Here is a 22,692-nt window from a genome sequence, read left to right on the forward strand (position 1 = left end):
CTCAACATACAAATTACAACCGGTTTTACAATGCCATCATAAGTGCATTTCCACAGGAACATCAACAAAGCTGACACAAACAAAAGATAGTGACTATTATATTGTTGCGAGTTGTGCTCATGCTGAAAACATGACTTGTCGCACAAGTTACGGCACTCCCCGAAATGCAAGAGAATTATTTTTTTTCAACAGAAAATGACAAAAATATTAACTCCGTGACTTCGATACTTAACTGTGAATTTATCTGATTACTAGCTTTGAAAAAGTAAAGTGGTAGATTACTCAAAAAAGTAGTTACGAAGTGACTCATTACTGGCATCAACCTACCTTTTCGTAACTCAGCTGAATGTGAGAACAGATCGGTGGATTATAAAGGCTCCCCAACATTAAGCAATTAAGACTTCAAGTTTGACATTAGACATTTTATTGAACAGAGTTTTAGGTGTAGAATCCATTTCACCATAGTTCAAAATCACATTAATCATGTATTGTCAATGCCTTCTCTGGACATCATTTAGGCTGTTGGGTAATAGTAATGCATCCCCTTTGACAGATGGGATTCCATGTGTTAGATGGACTTAATGAATAACATTTTGCACACTAGATTGTGTCTTTCTGTGGACCTGCATCATGTGAGAAGTGACATGACTATTTCTGGTGTAGGTTTTTTTACACACTGTGCAGCTGAAAGGTCTCTCTCCACTATGTATTACTAAGTGGCTCAAGTAATGTGCCTTTTGCTTAAACTCTGCTCCACATTCTGTACAGCTGAATGGCCTTTTTCCTTGATGGTTTCTCTGGTGTCTGTCTCGAGTGGCTCTGTGTCTAAAACTTTTCTTACAGACTGAACAGTTGAAGGGTTTTTCTCCAGTGTGAATTAATACATGTGCTTTAAGATGACCTGGCTCTTTAAAAGATTTTTTACACACTTTGCAGCTGTGTGGCCTTTCACCTTTATGAATTAACATGTGTGAACTCAGATTATCCGAGCGAGTGAAACCTTTTTTACAAATTGAACAAATACAGCGTTTTTTCTGTTTATGAACGGTCAAAGATTTAGCTCTACATGCTGAACAACAAGTAGTGCTTTCTTGCGTGTCTCTGACTGAACAGGTTTTCCGCAAAAATGTTTTCAGACATTGAGCGCATTCAAAAATGATTTCACTTCCTTCATCACTGACAGATTTTTTTTGTTTCCTTGTACTACTGCCCAATGATCTCTTGGTTTTTACATTCTTTCCAAACCGTTGCTTCAGGACGGCTCTTTTTGGGGCTTTTGTAGGTTGTGGCTCCGGCCTCCATTCGTCAGAGTCCTCTGTATCAGAAGGGGCTTGGGTTAGAGCCTCGCTATCTGACAGGACATGTCCCGCGACACTGTCCAAACCTGTTGAACTGGTGCTTGGCCTATCTGTGATTTCTGTTTTATCTTCAGAGTCAAAAGAGTTATCAATATGTTTAACACCGTCTGAGCGTTTGGAAGTTTGTTCATCTGTTTGGAGACCATGGTGTCCATCAGTATTGTGTCTCTGAGGTGTGGCAATGGGTTTGTCTTCATCATCTTCGCTTTTGACTGAGACGAGAGTCTTAATGGTCACCTGAAGCTCCTCCTGCTCCGGTTTGATGGACACTTGCTCTTGCTCCTCTTTAATGTGAGGGCGCTCTGTTCCTTTGTCCAGTCGGGGAACATCCTCCACTCGGCAATGAGATGGAACCTGGAAATCTGCAAAAAGACAGTAACACATTTACTACAGTGACAAAAAAGTATTACAATGTAAGTGAGCGCGAATCATGAAACGGGTATCCATCACATAGAAACAGTCATAGTGTTTGTCAATACTGAATTTGATAACTACCAAGATCTACATAATAGATGGAGCAAACCAGTCAGTACCTCCTACAGATAAAGGGCATACAAAAAACAGCCTCTGAATGAATGTAATGTCTTGTCTTCCTTGTCTGGGTTTGCAACATGGGCGTAGGTTTGCGTGGGGACCATGGAGACATGTATTTCAGGATGGCCAAGTTGTCCCCACCAACTTAATGTGGGGATCTTCACATTGTGCTATCTTTCACAAAGACTTGACTCAGATGTGGCACTTAAGGCTTGGGAGAGGACGATTGGCATCACAACACTTTTTGTTTCACGTCGATTGGTAAAATATTCGCGGACATATTCATATTTTCGGGTTGCAACGGAGCTTCTGTCGGTTTATGGAGCCTTGCTATGTGAGCCGCATTTCTCGTTTAGTTATGTCAGCTGTTTCACTCAACAACGATCAGAAAATGGTCGGTATGCTCTTTCCATAACTTATTTTGTTAACAAGTTAAATGGGAGAGGAGCTTCTGTTTCATGTTCTCTGAGCGCAGCAGTGAAGGGAGGGGCAGCACGGGGAGATCAGAGGTTGATCAGTTACAAAAACAAAACAACGTCATATTAATATGGCTGACGACGATGTTTGACAAGTCTGGAGGTATTAATAGTAACACCAAACCTACGCCCTTGGTTTGCAAACAAAACAGAAGATCCACCTTAATCACTCCAGCAAAGTATAGAATGTTTTTTCCTCAGTTGGGCACTTCACCAAAATATGTATACCACTTGTCAAGGATGAAAGGTTTGTGTGAGTGTGACCCAATAATCCAATCTACAGAATGAGTTCCACTTCATTAGTTTCTAGGTAATTTCCAGCATATTTTTAAAGCTAAAAAATACCTAATCGCATTGTCTAGAAATACACCCCACCTCAATCGCTGGAGCAATATTATCAAGGACAAAACGTTGTATTGCGTTGACTTGTCCATGACTAGAAAGTAGCCATGACATTTTCCAGGAAGCGTGGGAACCCTGCAAATGCTTTAGGACTGTTGCGATCATTACTATATCCATAAATAAACGATACATTTTTGGGCTCAGTATTTATCGTCTGTACATTTATTAGCATTTCCCCCCTATGTTTTCTTTGTAAAACTTAAGATTTTTAACTTTACATCATATTTCATGTTTATTGCAGCTTGTGTGGTATTTTAGGATAGGATGATGCACTTTTAGAACAACGATTTACTGTCATTTATATGCCTGAGAGTTGACAGTATCCAGTATTGTTAGAGTCAATAATATAGTTTATCACAGATCATCAGATTCTCAAAATTGTCTGAAATTGTGCCCGTAGGTTTAGGTTCTGAGCTTTTAAGAAATGTCCACACTTAAGATTAGGTAGGGCTGGGCGATATATCGATATTTAAGATATATCGATATATTTTTAAATGAGATATGGGATTAGACCATATCATGTATATCGGTATAATTCAAATTGAGACAAGCTACTACGTTACCAAAAAGAAACAGGTCATCTCAAAAGTTTATCTTATTCTTAAACTGAGCACTTTATTTTGTTATCTCTTTATATATAAATGCTGCCCTGTTTTGTTTTCTTGGCTATTTTTATTTAAGACGTTTTTTTATTATTATTTAAAGGTGCACCTTACGGAGCTTTGTCACACAGTGTTTATGTTTACATTTTATAGTGAGTTTTCAATAACACTACACGTTTTTGGCTTTGACTTAACATTTCATTTCACAGCTCTCACCATGAGGGAAAAATATTGGGATATATATCGTATATCAATATTCAACCAAAATATATCGGGATATGACTCGTGGTCCATATCGCCCAGCCCTAAGATTAGGCCACGTACTGTAAGCAAAAACAGCCCAGGTTGAGTTGTTGCAGTACCTTTAATAAACCACTCACAGCGCATGATACAGGGCCTACACTTTTAATAATACGACTTTTTTTTTCTTGTCTCAGAGTGAAAAGGTGATTGTTGAACACAGGGAAAAATATTTGTAAATCGCTATAATGTTCAGTATTTTGTTCTTGAAATGAAAGAGAGAGCTTATTCGCAGGACTGTTTGATAAGTGTTTTAGTGGATCTTTTTCCCCCACGATTCGATTTGTTTCTCATTTTATTGCAGACGCATATTTTGCTGCTCAAAAGTATGTAAAATACCTTGACACAAAGAAAAATAAAACAAACCTGATCTGCGTAAAACGACGCGTGGCTGCTTCATCACGGAGTCCAGAAGTTGTTGTTGCCTCGTGTTTCTCTTTTTTAACACCTGCATTTCACGCTCGTGCTGCACAATCATCCTGTCGAAGAGCTGGGATATTTCCTGTGCCATCACCGCCAGTTTCTCATTCAGCAACACTTTGAAATCATGCACTTCAGACATTTTTATACAATAAAGTACCGACAAGAGCCACTTATCTATCTACAAGTTATTCTCTCGGACCGGAAGCCAGAAGCAGGAAGAGTAAAATGTCACTCCATCGCCCCCGCATGGCCACTCCAAGAATTACAGCCTTCTGGTTTTGACACAGTCTTTTTCTCACCCCAAAAATGTTGAAAATGAATACGTATTATAAAACACAGGCTTCAGTTAGCAGGCTATTCAAAGATATGTACATAGGCCTACTTATGTTTCGCATATTTATTGTTTACAGACTTTTAAACAAAAGCTACAGTTAAAACTTCAGTCAGAAATGTAATCATCAGACAAGTTCATTAAAACAAGAAATACTGTTAAATTGATCTCATTTGAAGATGTGTACATGAAAAGAAGAAAGAAAGAAAAAACACCAAATACCCAGTTCTGTCCCACCTTGCCCACATGAAGCTGACCCACTTATAGTACATTGGTAAATTGGTTTTAAAAATAAAAGTATATTGGTCATATCCTAAAATATTGCACTTTTGGTCTTGTATTGCCAAAGAGATAGGTACAATTTTAGAATGTATAATTGTCTTAGATCCAGGTCAGTTTTTATTCGGGCTACCAACATATTCTAAACCTAAATTATTGAAAAAAAGTCCTTTTCTTGGCTATAAAAGTATATTAAACAAGTGGATTATGGACAAACCACCTACAGCGGTACAGTGAGATTTTAAATTGATGCCAATGGAAAGGATAAGTGCTGAATTGAGAGGAAATGATGATTTGTTTATAGATATTTGGCAGCCTCTTGTAGATCACCTACCTGGATATCTTATAGATGTCATTATTAAAGGTTCACTTACAGTAGCCTATAATATTGTAAATAAATAATACTGTGTATTACTTTGATGTTGTTGCCCGCGTTGAAAGCATCATTTTATTTTATTTTTTTCATGTTGTGCCCCTCTTATGCTTATCTTATGCTTATTTCATGTTTATCTTTTATTTATTTCGTTTTCGTTTTCTCAGTGTCATGTGTGTATGTGTGTTTTGTTATTTAAAAAAACAACAAACAAAACAAACAAAAAATAAAAGTATAAAGAATAAACATGTGATTTTGAGATGTTTTGTTTGCAGATTCCGTCCCTTAGGCCTATATAATTCATCAACAAAAATCGACTTGTCTGATAGTTATCGGCCTAACCTTGAGCATGTGAATCCCCAAATGCTGTCATTGAACATAACTCCACCTTTTTTTTACTAATTGGAGATTATGGTATTCAATCAGTAGATTATAGATTGCCATACCATATGAAGTGAAGTAATGTCCACAGAATCATTGTGTTCTTATCCATATATTATGTTTGTTTTTTTTATTAAACGTTTATTACAAACTCTCGTGGAGACATCGAATAAAAACAGGCAAGGCAAGTAAAATAAAGTAAAAAAATAAAAAATAAGGCATTGTTCCCATATGTTACAGGTTCAAAGACAATTCAGCAGCATTACAAATTTCTTCCACAGTTTGGTTGGATCTTTTCAGAAAATTCAAGGAGGATAAAAACATACAAAATTCATTTTTAAAACAGCTAACATTTGGCAGTTGCTTTTTCCATTTATTTGTGTGAATGTGGTATTTACCCATAATGATGATAAGGTTAATTAAAAGTGAAATGTCCCTTGTCAGTTTGGAGTTATAGATAAGAATATCTTCAATTGTAAATTGTTCAAGATCATTAATTTTATTATTTAACCAGCTGTGAACATCCTGCCAGAACTTTTCACTCACTGGGCAAGAGAAGAATAGTTCTGGATTTTCATGACAAAAATCACAATGGTCAACTTCAAAACCAAATCTACCCCTTAATGTCTCCGCAGATGCACTGAGAAAAATAAAACATTGGCTTAATCTGCAAATTGTTTAGAAATCATTTACATCCGCATTTTACTAGTTGTTCATAATGATATATATTCATTAGTCCAACTATAAATGTTTCATCTGTAACTGTGAACATTTTAAATTGGTTCAACAAAAAAATGTTCCTGACTTGAATGTTCAAAGGTTAATTGAGTCAATTTAAAACTCTTCATTAGCAGATATGAGCCAATTTAAATTTTTTCATTGAACCAATGTACTTTTAATGGCTTAATCAATGCCATTTATTGATTTCATTTAAATTGATTAATTTCATTAAAACACATTTGGATTAATTTACTTTTTTATTGCCAAAGACATGTATGTACAAATGCAAATTGCAATATTTTGTAATATGAGTAATGTAGGTACACACAAACATTTCATACTTTCTAATTTTTCAATTCTTGGCTCAAGGTTCAAAAGCTGGTTAAACATCTTGAGAAAAAGTGTTAAAACTGTAGTATAATGTATTTATCCACATTGTTATGCATTTTCAAACACTTTCACAGCAAAACTGGATGAACAAGAATTTTCCAAAAAACAACAACTGTGCAGCCAAGGTACAGCATACTAATCACTGCATCAGTCTCCCTGTGATCCGTGTTCATTTCTTGTTATCCAGTCCCATGAGTACCTTCAGGATGAATTCAACTGTGCGTTCACATTTCTTTGGGTACTTCATGTTGAGGCGTTATGAGTCCGAATTGCAAAGTCTTGAACCATTGAATGCAGATCTGTCACAATCTTCACGATGGGTGTTACAACGACTGCCATCGGCTCTTCCTCCACACGGAAATCTTGCTGAATCTGCAAAACATGAGGGGAATAACACATATTAGAATTTACAAATAATGCAATGATTTTCATGGTCGGGTCTAAACCCGGCTAAACTAAGCCTTAACCAGGTCAAACAGAGTCTGAATGAGCCACTGGTATTTTAACTTTGTAATTACAGTATGAGGGTTTTGTAAATAACATTACTGCAGCTGTAGATAAAACTGAAAATACATGTATTAAAGGGGAGCTCTGAGAAAGTATGTAAGTAAGTATGTCCGCTCTCAAAATACCCAAATCAGTAATAAATGTGCACTTCATGTTAAACACAAACCAGAATCTTACAATATTTGAAATGTCGTTCATCTTCTCCTTCTATGAAAAAGCCTGATTTCCCCCATTTTGTGAAGTAAAGTTAGAAAATGATACATTCCTATGGTATTTCTTAATTAAAATATAAAGAAGCATATATATACACCAATTTTAGACAAAAGGACTGGCTCCAGTATTTACATGATATTGATCTTTTGCAAAATTTTAGGTATTGCACAGTACTACAAGAGAACTAATTTTAGTTTTTGGGTAAAATAAAACCATATTTCTCCTGCAACTCTAATATCGTCAGCTTTCAGTTCATTTTCTAATATTTGTTCAATACCCTTATTCATTTATATGTTTCTTTGACAGGGACAGTTCAAGAAAACATTGCCAACTCAGTGGCCGATGTTATGTACATAACATCCAAAGGCTTATTTGCAGATTTTTGTCAAATGCATTATAGTACATCATTGGCTCTATATGAGGGACTTCTGACTAGATTCTCCGAGAGTCGCTGCTCTTCCTCTCCCGTTATTTCCTTGTCGGGGATTAGCAGTGTCTCGTCCAAATTAATGAAAAGCTCTAGATTCCATGGACAGTGAATTACCCATGAACAGTTGAAGGTACATGTTAAAAACATTATGTTGGATGTAAATACTTGACCGAAGAAAAAAGTTAGCCCTTAGCTTGAGGACAAAAACATATACCACGATGGAACACTGACATGTCCTTCAGTGAAGCCTTTACATCCAGTATGATGTTTACAGCCTGCCATGTAATCTAGTACTATTCATTTATTTGGATGAGACACTGTTAATCCTCCATAGGGAAATAATGGGAGAGGAAAGCAGTGCCTCCCAGAGAGTCCAGTCTGAAGTCACGTGTCACTTGTGTGAATAGAGCCCATTGTCAGCTCGCACACTTGTCAAAAAAGATCCATTTATTGGCTCTGATCAATTGTTAAACTACAAGATGCACATATGTTATGTAGGCCATTGATCAGGAACCCAGAGAACCAATAAAGAACCGATCAAATAGAGAAATGATTAATAGCATTGATGTTGCTCAAATCTGAACAGTTGAGTTTTATAAATCATGTAAAATTGGCGGTTGTTAATACCATACCTAATATAATAAGAGATTTTACAGCTAAGAGCACAAGCACTAAAAAGACATGGTTATTTTCAAGCCCAGTCATACCTGATGTTCTTTAAATGCGCGTCCATTGGAACAGCATCACTAACTTCAGTACACATGGTGTGTACCTGCATCCAGTGTACCGCTCATGGAAGCCTGTAAGATAATTATTTAACTGTAAACAAGTATGTACAGACATTGTAGTAATTTAAATATATAGATATATTCTTGAAAATGTGCTGGTACAATAAGGTTGCATAACATTATGCCTTTCAAATAATGCATAGACCGACCTCCTCAAATGGAGATGACCAGCAAACAGGAGTCCTCGTCCTAGTGCTGGTGTGGGGGACGGCTCCTGTGCAGATGAGACACAGAAAAATACATTACTTAACTGTAAATGGTCTCATTTTTTCAGCAAATTTAACAGACTAAAATGCATATAGTCTTGTGAATGTAATAAATAAGTTAAGAAAAAAAGTGCAACGCATATTCATGCTAAAATTATAAAAAGTACACAATACAGAACAGCTGAACATTAATTACATTTGCTTGGTTCAGCTTTTTGAACAAATTATTTTACAAATGACTTTTTATGACTTTTTTATGACAGTCACTTTTGGAAGTTGGGTCAAACATTTTCTGTCCTTTAATTGTAATTACAGGTCATATAATAGTGTTTCAACGCGATCTCCTCGTTTAGGGGCTCGTCTGCCCCAAACAGTTGTTTATTATTTCATTCATGCTGCTCACTTTGAGCTCCCTGTGGGGCAGCAGCAGCGGTGGAGGTGACCGGGGCGGAGGAGGCAGTGGGCGCGGTGATGTCGCTGCCGTTCGGAGGCGACCAAGAGCGGAGTGGAGCTGAGCGAACAGGTGGAAGACGTTTCGTGTCGGGGCTTCTGTAGCCGCCTCCTCAATCACCGACCCCGCGCACCTTTCCTCTCCCATGGCCCGGGAGAGCTGGCGCTGGGAACGTTCGGCCGCGCTCACTCGCTGTTTCCCCAGAGCCGCGCGCTTAAACCCTTTCCCCGCAGGACGCGCTCACGTCCCGCAGTCTGTCCCTGTGCCACTCCTCTCTCCGCCCCACTCCAACAGTCACGCTTGTTTCGCAAAATAAGCATGCACAACTTAAGCGCGAAGAGGAATAATAAAGAAAAAGAGTTCATGTTCTCTACAGGGACTTGGCTCCGCTCGGCTCCCGTCGTTCTCAGTGAAGAGACGAAAAAAGACTCGATTCGTTCGTGAACGTCACATCACTGGTTTAAGCGCTTGCAAAACACGTTAAGGAATAATATTCATGTCAGCTTAAAGCACAGTAAAGGTAGATAGTATTTATTTTATGCGAGTTGCATTTCAAAGTCCAGGCGATGTCACGACACAAAATGGCGGCTGCACTTAACCCTCCTAAGTTAGTGTAATATCTAAATCATAAGGGTGCAATTGGTCAAAAATAAAACCTTCAACCTAATACTCATAGCCTACAATATTTAAGAGATTTGATGCACAATCAATTTATTCAGTTTCAGTGCCAAAACATGTTCAATTAAAATTCAACTCCAGGAGAATTCTATCTGACGCCTCTGTGCATACATACAGGACACATGTATTAAGTTTACAAGTCTAAATATGCTTTTAACTTACCTTTTCTCGCTGTAAAGTTCCAACAGTGGGTCTGGCTAGATCTTGAGTGAAAAGGTCTTGGCCACATTTGAAATCTGGAACACGTGGTGTGTCATCTTCTTCAGCGTTAATTGGTAGAGTCAAGTGCTGCGGTTGTCAGTGCTGCCCCCTGTGTTCGATGGCTCGATGAACGATTGTTCATTAGATCAATTAACTTTTATAAATAACTGTCAATTTGCAATAGACCATTGGATGTACATACAAAAATGTATAAAAACACAATGTTCAATCTATATGGTTTTAATTGGACTAACCAATTTGATTTTCTTTATTTAAGCCAATAGCAAAGAACATATTGAATCAACAACAGCAGTGTTTCACTTTTTTCAGTGTGGATAATAATTATTAAGAATTTTAAATTGCATTTATTTTACTTTGGGTGTGATTGGCCATTTTATAAATGCCCAATGTTTTTCTGAGATTGTTGGATTTTGTAATATTTTAAGTTTTATCTTCCTATCATAATCATGATAGATATGTTCTTTGAAAGCTTTATTTAGATATTTGTTGTCACATTTTTTGTCTGTAATGCTTAATTCACCTATATTTAAATTTGGAAGTTTGATTTGGACAGTAGAAAAAAATATTATGTTTATTATCAGCTGTTTCAAAGCCACTGGTATAGATTTACAAATTTTCCTATATTCTTTGAGAGAACCTTGAAAATTAAATTTGTTATAATCACTATTAAGGTAACTGTCCCGCATTGTCCCACGTTACCCACATTCACCTTATCGTGATACGTGTCGGATCGGCCCCAGTATCGTGACACGTATCGGATCGTGATAAAAGTGTATCGTTACAGCCCCTAGTATTTATGCCTTTATTGTTGAGCTATATTGTTCCTGCCCTTCCTCATGTGTAGCCTACAGGGGGATTACTGTATCGCGCGGGAGAGCGGGTCACTGCAGGTTAAATTCCCCGTGACGTCACGAGCGCGGTGAGCGGGGAGGACCCTGGAGCGTCACTGGCTGAGCAGCAGAGAGAGTGGGAGAGAGGGGCAGGTAGCGCGAGTTGTGCGGTGCGCGCGGGTGTGTGACTTTGAACTCCAGTCATGGGGGCTGTTTTGGGGGCCTTCTCCTTCGCTGCCTGGGTAAGTCATTCAAAAGTTACTGCTGTTCCCTGAGAGGTAGGCTGTAGTTTTGGGATTAAAATGCAATGCAGTGACCGGCTTTTTATTCTACAGTGCAGTGGCCCACAGCATCTGATTGGCAAAATTCATATTGTGCTGGCAATTTATCATTTCAGTATCAGCAAAACCAAATGTTTCTTCAAAGTAGTAAGCTATCATTGTGGCTAAGTAGCCCAAGTTCATAACACACTTGGTCATCTGCTTCCACGTGATTAATTGGATTAGGCTACAGTGCTTGTTGTTGTGCTTCAAGGCCAATAAACAGACAGAGTAGATATCTAAGCTGTGCTGTTGGGGGCTCAATGTGATTTACATTCTGTACAAACTGTGGTTAAATAGTGAATCGTATATCCTATAGGCAAATCAGAGCCATGCTTAAAGTGTACAGTTGCCAATATTTTATTCAGGAGACTTTGTGATTGACATGTGACATCACTGCATTTTGCCTTTTTTCCAGACACTTAACCTTTACATCATCAGACATTGCAATGAGCTGTGTGTTAGTTGACATCGAATTGAGTTATCATTTGACATGTAAGCCTACATTTGCAGGCTATAAGGCGACTTTTTATTATTATTTATTAGAGTGAGCTTTGTTTAAAAATAAAAACAAAATAATGGGCTGTGTGATTGTTACAGCCTGATCATGCTGTGGCTCAGACACTAATCTGGCCTGTCTAGAGCAGCTTTGTTGTTGCTCTTATCTTTAGACTGTGGTGTTTAAGCCTCTCGGTCATTTCATGAACTCCGGTGCGACTCAGTGTCAACGTATTTTACTGCCAGTTTTATAGGTGACAGAAGAAACTTTGAGCAGTTTTTATGGTCCAGAAGCAAACATGAACAGATCTAGTTCATTGTGTGACAGTGTAATGTAATGTCAGGCCAAAGGTGCTTTATCTCGAGTCAAGGTTTAACAGTGCGTCTTCAAACGACACATAGCTGATTTGAAGGCACATTCAGCAAAGTCAGATGACACTTTTGTGTGAAATCAGACCCCCACTCTCCATTCATAACTTAACAAAGCGGTAATTGCAATTGCAACCATGAACCTGTCATGTGCTACTAGTTAAGGGGTGTCAGTGATGCAATGGTCAGAGCGTCCACAGCTCCAAAGCTCGGCAACTCGAGTTCAGTATGATGTTTTTGTGTCCTTGGGCAACACACTTCAACCACCTTCTTTCCCACTGAATATGGCGTCAGAGTGAGTGAATGGTGGTGGTTAGAGGGGCAGCCTCACTTCCATTAGTCTACCCCAGGGCAGCTGTGTGTACATACAGTGGCAAGAAAAAGTGAGTACACCGTTTGGAATTTCTCACATTTGTGCCTGAATTGGTCACTAAATGTGGTCTGATCTTCATCAAAATCACAAGAATGATTAAAGAGAGTCTGCTTAAACTAATACCACCCAAACATTTACATTCTATCATATTTTTATCGGCAATTACATGTAAACATTCACAGGACGGCGTGGAATAAGTAAGTACACCGCCTGAATCTCACTGAACTGCAGCAGTTTTGTGAAGAGGAGTGGTCCAAGATTCATCCTGATCATTGTGAGCGTCTCATCTGCAACTACAGGAAAGCAGTTGTTGCTGCAAAAGAAAAATCAGCCAGCAATTTAATATAGGGGTTCACTTACTTATTCCACACTGTTGTGAATGTCTGAGGTCTTTCTGCAAAATATCTTGACAAACCTGTGAATCATTTTTTTCTATTGATGATATCACGTTCTCCAGGCCCTGAGGCAACAAAACAGCCCCACACCATGATCCTCCTGCTCCATACTTCACAGTGGGGATAGGGTTTTGATGTTGATGTGCTGTTCCATTTGTCCTCCACACATGGCCATGTGTGTTCCTCTCAAAAAATTCAACTTTGGGTGAATCAGTCCACTGAATATTTTGCCAGTAGTGCTGTGGAGCATCCAAGTGCTCTTTCGCAAAACTAAAGTTCAATATTTTGGGAGGAACACACAACAAGTTTATCAAGATATTTTGCAGAAAGACCTGAGACATTCACAACAGCATGGAACAAGTAAGTGAACCCTTGTGTTAAATAGCTGCTGATCCTTCTTTTGTAGGAATAACTGCTTTCCTGTAGTTGCAGATGAGACGCTCACAACGCTCAGAATGAATCTTGGACCACTCGAACAAAACTGCTGCAGTTCAGTGAGATTGAGGCGTTTTACTTACTTATTCCACGCTCTCCTGTGAATGTTTACATGTAATGGCCAATAAAAATATGATAAAAACAAATAGGCACGCACATCCAAAGGCAGTGAAACCTGTGTGCTGGATCCAAAATAAGAATACAGTGATTTAAAGCAGGGGTCCGCACAGCAGTAAGACGATCGTCTGATGAAGAGCATGAGGCCCGAAACGTCACTCTTAATGGTGTAAGAAACTAATAAAAAATTGGGAGCTCTTACTGCTGTGCGGACCCTTGCTTTAAATCACAATAAAGATATGATAAAATGTGGTGGATAGTTAAAGCAGACACCGTTTAATCATTCTTATGATTTTGATGAAGATCAGACCACATTTAGTGACTAGTTTAGGTAGAAATGTGAGTAACGGTGTACTCACTTTTTCTTGCCACTGTACCTTGTTATCCCCAAGTGCGGAGAGTGAACGAATAATGGTCCATCCCGTGTGAAGTAAGAAAAGTCCACTAATACTAACAAGTTATATACAACTTAGGGCTAACATTTTGTGGATTTTGTGGCCCAATGATTAAGGGTGAGAGGGGATGAAGAGCAAGAATCGAGCCAACGCTGAGGACAGAACAGCCATGAATGCAGCAGCCTTATCCACTAAACTATCAGCTAAAATAATGCCAGATTGGAAACTGACTTAACTGATATTTTGAATGTTTATGTACAACTTGTGCTTTGCGATCAGATGTACAGATCTGCAGATGTAGGATATGTTGTTGACTAATCTGTTTGCATTGTGTCCAGGTGCCGTGCCTGTGCAGCAGTGCCACTTGTCTGATGTGCAGTTGCTGTCCCCAGAGCAGGAACTCCACCGTCACCAGGATCATCTATGCCTTCCTCCTGCTGCTGGGGACCGTTGTGGCCTGCGTTATGCTGTCGCCGGGTGTGGATCAGCAACTTAAGAGGGTATGACAATCAGTCTCCTCCTGTGCAAAAACATGCTTGTGAATCGATTACTAAGCTCCAGCTTTTTTCCCATTTTCGTGTAGATCCCGGGCTTCTGTGAGGATGGGGCAGGCTCCACAGTACCAGAATTACAGGCAAATGTAAACTGTAAAATGTTTGTTGGCTACAAAGCTGTTTACCGGGTCTGCTTTGGCATGAGCATGTGGTTCCTGGTCCTCTCCATTTTCATGATAAATGTTAAAAACAGCAGAGACCCTCGTGCTGCAATACACAACGGGTAAGTGGGTAAGAGTAGCATTAATATTAAAAAGCTACAAATTAAATTCAGTTTGGCATAATTCTCACATATTTCCTGAACAAAAATAGTCTGTAGTTAATATAATGATGCTTTGTCTATTAGGTTTTGGTTCTTTAAGTTCGCTGCTTTGGTGGCAATAACAGCTGGTGCCTTTTACATTCCTGATGAGCCCTTTACATACAGTAAGAAACATATTTTACTCTGCATTATGAGCAAAGCAAATACCTTTGATGACATTGCTTACTAATTTCATGGCGTTGTGTCGTAGCGTGGTTTATAATTGGCTCTGGTGGGGCATTCTGCTTCATCCTCATCCAGCTCATTCTGCTGGTCGACTTTGCCCACTCTTGGAATGAGGCCTGGGTGGGGAACATGGACGGAGGACACTCCAGGGCCTGGTATGCAGGTCAGTCATGGACCAGAGCAGAACAGTTATAGGATAGTGATGACATTTTATATCACAGTAGAAACCACAGGGTGGATTGCTATGTTGTGTGTCATATGACAACTCACTTTGCTATTTACCTGTAGTGTTGAACATATTAATAATGCTTTAATCCAGCTTTAAGCTTGGGATATTCATGAAGATGTTTTTCTCTTTGTCTTTGTCTCTTTGCAAATGTGATAAGAGTCCGCTTTTTTGTATAGCTCTGTGAGACAGCCAGCTCTCTCTTAACCTGCGTATTCACATTGATGTTGATCTTCATCTCATTTAACATAATGTTAGAGCAATAATGCTCATTAAATGCTTCAATAAGAAATGTTGTATATATATTTATTATGATGAGGCTCATGGACTCACAAAATGAAATTATAATTGTTCTCATAAGACCAGAGCTGTATCAGGTACAGCTCGGTGCTTTGGAGAAGCTGCTTATATAGTAATATTCTCTGTTTCGTCTGTTTCTTTTATGTGTTTTCATAGGACTTTTTGAGTCTGAAAAAAAGCTTAATTGATCATTGGAACATATTACAAATCTGGTTGAAAGAGATTTCCTTTTTTTTTGGGAAATGGCTACTGCACTCATCAGGGAGCGCTCTTTATGTCACATAAACAATGCCTAGCAAATGTGTGAATCACTCAGGAAGCATGATCATTTACTATAATGAGCAAGATTTTGTGTTTTTCTTTTTTGTTATCTTCCTTCTATTCAGCGTTACTCTCAGTAACCATCTTCAACTACCTTCTGTCGGTGGTGTCTGTCATTATGTGCTTCATATTCTACACCAAGCCTGACCAGTGCTCCCTCAACAAGTTCTTCATCAGCTCCAACATGCTGCTTTGTATTGTAGCATCAGTCATCTCCATTCTGCCTAAAGTACAGGTACTCAGCAATAGACATACGGTGGTTATCTTATCCTGGTGCAAGAGGAGGTGATCCAAACTAAAGTGCCCCGTGTTTCTTTGTGTGTGCAGGAGAGCCAACCCCGCTCTGGTCTCCTCCAGTCATCCATCATCACCCTCTACACCATGTTTCTGACTTGGTCGGCAATGACCAACGAGCCTGGTGGGTGTTGCCGTAAGAAGTCCGAGAGTTTTAAAGAGAGGCAGAAAACTCTTGATATCTAAGGCAGTTTATTTAACGTCAGTGCATGACCCTGAGACATGAACACCCTGCTCATAGTGCTTGAAGCGATGTCACATTTATCATCAAGAATGTCCAAAGGCTTGTGCTGTATGAGACCACTTGGCCATGGTAAAATGACAAGAGGACATGAGCCTGTTTCTGTGAGACAATGTTTTTTCTGAAGGAAACAGATACACATTTGTGAGGGACACAATCAGCATTAAGATGCTGCTAGTCATAGAAAGACTTATTCATAAAGAAATCAGAATCAGAATAATTGATTAATCCACATGGGGAATTCATCAGTTGCTGCAGCTCCAATAAATATTACAAATATTTAACACAGTATAAAACAATCATCAATGATAAAAGCCCCCACCTATGGTCATGAGATTTGGGTAATGACCGAAAGGACAAGATCGCGAATACAAGTGGCCGAAATGAGTTTCCTTCGCAGGGTGGCTGGGCGCACCCTTAGAGATCAGGTGAGGAGTAGAGTCGCTGCTCCTTCACGTCGAAAGGAGCCAGCTGAGGTGGCTCGGGCATCTGTTTCGGATGCCTCCTGGTCGCCTCCCGCGGGAGGTGTTCCAGGCATGTCCTAGTGGGACAAGGCCTCGTAGAAGGCCCAGGGCACGCTGATGGGACTATGTCTCCGAGCTGGCCTGGTGACGCCTCGGGGTCCCCCCAGAACAGCTGTAAGTTGAGTCCCTTTACCATTTACCATGTGCTACTGGGACCATAAAATTAAAAGTAAAACGGATAATTCTGGCACAACTGGTGGGGTCCTTGGTGCGCCTGCACAGGGGAAGTTTCCTCTGCCTTTTAGTGTTTGGTCCTTGTCTTTTTATGTATCACTGATAGTAAAAAACAAAATGAAAAACAGGATCTCACTAGTAAGAGTATGATTTGTGTTGTAATCAGAATCAAACCTGCACATTGCCTTTCTGTCTCTAGATCGCAACTGTAACCCCAGCCTGTTGAGCATCATCCAGCAGATCGCTGTCCCCACAGTGGCCCCACTGGTGATTGAGAATCAGACAGCGGTGGTGATCATAGGCACCGAGGAACCTGTGCTGACCTCTCCTTACCTTGAGTGGTGGGACGCACAAAACATTACAGGACTCTTTATATTTGTCCTCTGCATCCTCTATTCCAGGTACAACTCAAAACAACTATGATAATTACTCATGTTCATTCTACTTTATTATCCTTTAATATTATTATAACCTTAACCCCCAGTTTTATCCAGTTTTATCCAATTTTATCCAAATCTAAAGCTTCCCGACTGCAGAGTATACAGACTGAAGTCAAGGGAAATGCCTCATTTGTTGCATTTTTAATTACATTTTTGTTGCTTTTTTTGTTGCATTTTTGTCACGTTTTTATCACATTTTCACTTGTTTTATTGTCACGTTTTCGTTACCTTTTTGTGACATAGTTTTTTTTTTTTATGTAACTGTGATCAAACACAAAAACACATCCAAAAAGGATGAAAATGTGACAATCGCTTAGATTAGTTTTGAGGGTCTTAGCTTTCAAATGAGGTGTTACACTGGCCTATAAGCTGTACGCTCCAGTTGAGAAGTTTCTAGATTTGGGTAAAGCCAAACTGGCAAAAAAGCACTCAGATAAGACGGAGGTTAAGAGGTTAAGTATAACCCAGTGTGTTTAATTTAACACAAAAACCTTTGTATTTTCTCTGTATAAATGATAAGGCTGCAAAATGCATTATCCTTCAACAGTTAAAGCAGTACTAAGTAACTTGCTTACCGTAATAAATCTTTTCCGTAATACGTCTGGGGTAATACAAGTGTTAATGCAATGATTGGGGGGTCTTTCATCTCCCCCTGGTGTCTCTGGCCAGAAAACCACGATTGCAACTTCGCAGTTTCCGGGTCGTAGCCACCAATACACACTAATGGAATCACGAAGAAGAAGCAAACAGGCTAATGGGCAAAGCTTACTGTGGGCTAGCGCCTTTTTAAACAGTTTTTACAGCCAAGTTTGGGTGAAAACAGTTATCTCCATTGTGTATCTGGATGTACAATATCCCTCTCTCCCTTCACCTTTCCTGTCAGTGTAGTATTTACTCTCACAGACAATAAATAAGTTTTAAAAAATCGCAATTTGCTCCAACACCTGCAGTTGCGCATATGGCCTCTAGGGGCAAGAGTTACTTAGTACTGCTTTAATGTGCAATTTCCTTTTCTATTCATTTATCGTGTAGTAAAGTAAAGTACCATATTTTTGACATGAGCAGACGTTGAAGGGGTTCTTTTTTCAAAGCACAGAAAAACGTGGAAATAATACATGAAGCTTAATATTAATTTGAATACACAGTTTAAGTTTAACAAAGGACAAGAGACAATGTCGGTTTTGAGTAATTTAACAAACACCCTGGCTAGAGGAACACAGTAAATGCAAAGTCAAATTAGGTCATACTGTGCTTTTCACACTGTCCTTGAACGTGGGGAGCTGCAGAAGCGGAGCCTTCTGTTTGGTCCACGGCAATGTCAAGCTGCTCCCTTATCAAACAGGTGTGAGCTGGACAGAGAGAGAGCTTCTCACAGTTTTACAAAAACACTGAATCTCATCAAGTTCACATAAGACTAAGAGAAAACATCTTTATGAATAAACAGTCTGTCCTAAGCTCAAGGCTGGGATAAAGTTTTGCTCAGTCAGACAGTCAGAAGAACACATATACATATTTACAGTATATATTGAAGATAAATTAAATCATTACAAAATAAATAATAATGAAATAAAAAGCTAAGAGTCCTGTTACAGTTGTTTAATTTGCATGGGCAAGTCTGTTTTTGACTCTGTACCTTTGATTCTAAGTTGGGATGTTCTGATGTGTACGTTTACTGTCCCCAGCATCCGTTCATCCAACACAAGTCAGGTGAACAAGCTGACGATGGCATCCAAAGACGCGGTCATCCTGGCAGAGAGCGGCAGCAGTCCGGACCTGTCGGAGGAGCTGCCCGGGCCCAGACGAGTGCAGGACAATGAGCAGGACATGGTGCAGTACAGCTACTCCTTCTTCCACTTCATGCTCTTCCTGGCCTCACTCTACATCATGATGACCCTCACCAGCTGGTACAGGTATGTGTAGAACATAATTGTCCATTTCACCAGAACTTGGCTGACACGATGAAGATTTAGCAGCAAAATGTATCTAGTTTTCATCCATCCATTTTCTTCCGCTTTATCCGGGGCCGGGTCGCGGGGGCAGCAGTCTCAGCAGAGATGCCCAAACGTCCCGATCCATGCACACCTAGTTTTCAATGGTTTACCATTTTGGGATATTTATTTATTGTGCTTCTTTTTTGGATGCACTGATGTGACAAGAGACTCCCTAAATGTTCAGCATTTCATCAAAGCTGGGATGGTTTAGCACAAAAGCGTATCCTATTGTGGAGGACCGTGGCTGCCAAAACAATAAATATATCTATAAATAAATATATAAATAAATAAATAAAATAAAGATCAAATGTGCAAAGAAATGCATGCATTTATTATAATAAGTGCATTTATTTATTTATATATTTATTTATTTATGTTTTTATTTATATATTTATTGTTTTGGCAACCACGGTCCTCCATATACAATATTGGCGATATTAAAATAAATAAATGTGACTTTAATTGTTAAAGTGGTTATGGTAAATTGTGCAGTGCAGTATTATGCAGTTTATGAGTATGTTATAACAGAACATTTCAAATCTGTGGATGTTCTCACTTTCTGAAACATGCAAAACAAACATGTATGTATATAAAGTATCGGACTAGTTTTATTATGTTAGAGTGAAGTTTTTAAGGTGGCAGTAGTATTTGACATAATGCCTCATGGGACGGAATGAAAAACATTCAGCATGTGTGTCTCCATGCACCCATTCTGCACATATAAGTGCCATGAGCGAGTCCCTCTTGGAGGAGGAAAAACATTCAAATGTGATTAAATAGAGGCATGGTTTGTTTGTTTCTAGGGAGTAAATTCAAATGTGGAGAGGTACTGGTTTTGTTGTTAATTCACCATTAATAATTCTACATTTCTGCATGCACTTGGTCGGTCACATTTCAGAGGGATTTTCTTTACAATTATTTAGGCAAATTGGTACTACCTCCAGGGGGAACTCCTTCTAAGTTGCAATGGTTACACAAGTATCTTTGGTAAAAAATAATAATAAAAAAATTAAAATTAAAAGATTATTGTATTGCATACCTTGTAGGAAATTAATACTGTGTACATCTCCTGACCAGCTGAACAAGCTCAGGAGGTCAGGAGGGCCAGCTCCGTCCTGGGCTGCCCCCTGGACTCTGTGGAGGAGGTGAGGGACAGGAGGGTGTTAGCCAAGCTCACCTCCATCATGGACAACACCTCCCACCCACTGCACGGGACTGTAGAAGAGCTGAGCAGCTCTCTCAGTGGAAGACTGAGACACCCTCAGTGCAGGACGGAGCGCTACCGCAAAGCCTTCATCCCCACTGCTGTCAGACTGTACAATAAGACTGTGAAGTAACGCCGACTGTAACAAGTGAATTTCTCCTTTGTGAGATCAATAAAGGTTTATCTTATCTTATCTTATCTTATCTTATCTTATCTTATCTTATCTTATCTTATCTTATCTTATCTTATCTTATCTTATCTTATCTTATCTTATCTTATCTTATCAAGACAGGCCATCAGTAGCTGTTTTCCGTTTCCTTATCTATTGTACGTCCATATGCTCTGTCATGTATTCACTTACAGTTGGGCTCAAATTACCTTGAAGAGACTCTGTGATGGGCATGTAGGGATTGTGGAGTTTGCGCTTTCGAAATCATAATGAAAAAACAAAGTACCAAAAATGACCCTGATCAAAAGTTTATGATCAAGAGGAATGGGCCGCTTTACCATTAGATAATACAGAACCGCTTTACCATTAGACAAAAGACTCCAAGCTGTCATTGAAAAGGGGCAATACAGAGAACGTGGGTACGTAAACTTTTTACCAGGGTCAATTTGGTACTATAATTTTTCATTATTATTTAAAAAGAGCAAACTCCATCTGAAATTCTGCCAGGGTATGTAAACTTTTGAGCAACTATAAAAACTATAGTATAAGGAGGTGAAGCCTATGAACATGGTCCCTGGCAGTCAGAGAGTAAAGTATTTCTCCTCCCCCTCTGTCTGGTCTGACCCCTTTGAAATGTAAGGTTCTGATGAGCCTTACATCAGATTAAATTACTATGTGTTGCCTAATCTGAGCCCAAGCCATACAGCACTGAGAAAAACAAAGAAAGTCACCTTAAAGTCATAAATGCTGTTAAGTTTGTTCATAACATCACAAAAACATTCTCATTAGCGTTTTTAAATGTCCTGATAGTGTCGCCTGTTGCTGCTTTTGATGTCACTGTTGACCTAAGGTCTGACGGTGTGGTTGTGTTGATTGTGTTGCAGCCCTGAGGATGATTACACTGTCAGCAGCACGTGGCCCGCGGTCTGGGTGAAGATCTCCTCCAGCTGGGTGTGCCTGACCCTCTACATGTGGACTCTAGTGGCCCCCATGATCCTCACCAACCGGGACTTCACCTAAACTCCAACCAGCTTTCCAATTTATTATTTAAAAACATTTAATATTATCCGACCCAAAGAATTTGCCAGATACATTCCAGTGCCTCATGTCTCTATTGCTGCACCGTTTTGTAAATAAAATTATGCTTTGCTAATCCAAAAATATAAGGTATTGGATTTTATTGTCAACTTTCACGGTGCCTGCTCTTGTTTTTGTTTTTTACTTTTTATATCATCTTTAAATAAGAACTCATTTTCATATTCAGAGTTATGTTGTTTTTTTTGTCACTGATCTTGAATGAACCTTTAGAAGTGTCTGTCAGTACCAGTATTCACCTGTGTAAATAAACGGAGCTGAAAAGCACTGTTTGTGAACCTTCTTACAGGCAAGCAAGCAAATGTCACAACTCAACTGTGGCTGTGACTGAGAACGTCCTCCTGAAGAAAATAACAATGTTATATGTAGAAATATATGTTGTAAAACCATAGAATCTACTGTTACTACTGGAAACTACTACTGGGAAAAGATCCCACTTGTACTTTTTACAGCAGTTTTCTTGTTATTTATTAGTTTGTGCATTCATTTTTTCTGTAACATACAAATATTGAAAATGGTGCATTTAATAATAATCATAATAATTATTATTATACAATAATGCATTGGTTACTCAAATATGCTTCACATTGCATTATTCATGCACGCCATACTTGGTGATGGTAAGCTACTATTGCAGCCACAGCTGGGGTCGACTGTTGGAAGTGAGGCAACCAGTCTGTGCCATCACCCTCTGACCACCACCAACCACTCACTCACACTACATTCACCCAGGCTTCCTGGTGTTCCCAAAACGGTCTCCCATCCAAGTACCAACCAGGCCTTCCCTTCCTTAGCTTACCAGGTCTGATGGATCAGGCAGGGCAAAGGCCTGGTTTACTTTGATCTATGATTGCAAAACAATTCTAAGCACACTAG

General features: G+C 39.2%; 2 protein-coding genes across 2 annotated transcripts; one reads left to right on the forward strand and one right to left on the reverse strand.

Annotated features, from left to right (window-relative positions):
* Nucleotides 1-499: 499 nt before the first annotated feature.
* LOC306979658 (uncharacterized protein) lies at nt 500-4,289 on the reverse strand. The gene is made up of 2 exons (XM_079578696.1): nt 4,039-4,289; nt 500-1,720 (listed from the first exon to the last, which is right to left on the reverse strand). The coding sequence occupies exons 1-2, from the start codon at nt 4,232-4,234 to the stop codon at nt 579-581; spliced, it is 1,338 nt and encodes a 445-aa protein (XP_079434822.1). The 5' UTR covers nt 4,235-4,289; the 3' UTR covers nt 500-578.
* A 6,741-nt stretch (nt 4,290-11,030) lies between these two features.
* serinc3 (serine incorporator 3) lies at nt 11,031-21,817 on the forward strand. Its single transcript, XM_079579136.1, has 10 exons — nt 11,031-11,136; nt 14,135-14,296; nt 14,380-14,573; nt 14,697-14,776; nt 14,863-15,000; nt 15,750-15,919; nt 16,012-16,102; nt 17,117-17,318; nt 19,040-19,267; nt 21,606-21,817. The coding sequence occupies exons 1-10, from the start codon at nt 11,098-11,100 to the stop codon at nt 21,739-21,741; spliced, it is 1,440 nt and encodes a 479-aa protein (XP_079435262.1). The 5' UTR covers nt 11,031-11,097; the 3' UTR covers nt 21,742-21,817.
* The last annotated feature ends 875 nt before the right edge of the window (nt 21,818-22,692 follow it).

Source organism: Gobius niger (assembly GCF_951799975.1).
Source record: "Gobius niger genome assembly, chromosome: 20".
Taxonomy (NCBI): domain Eukaryota; kingdom Metazoa; phylum Chordata; class Actinopteri; order Gobiiformes; family Gobiidae; genus Gobius; species Gobius niger.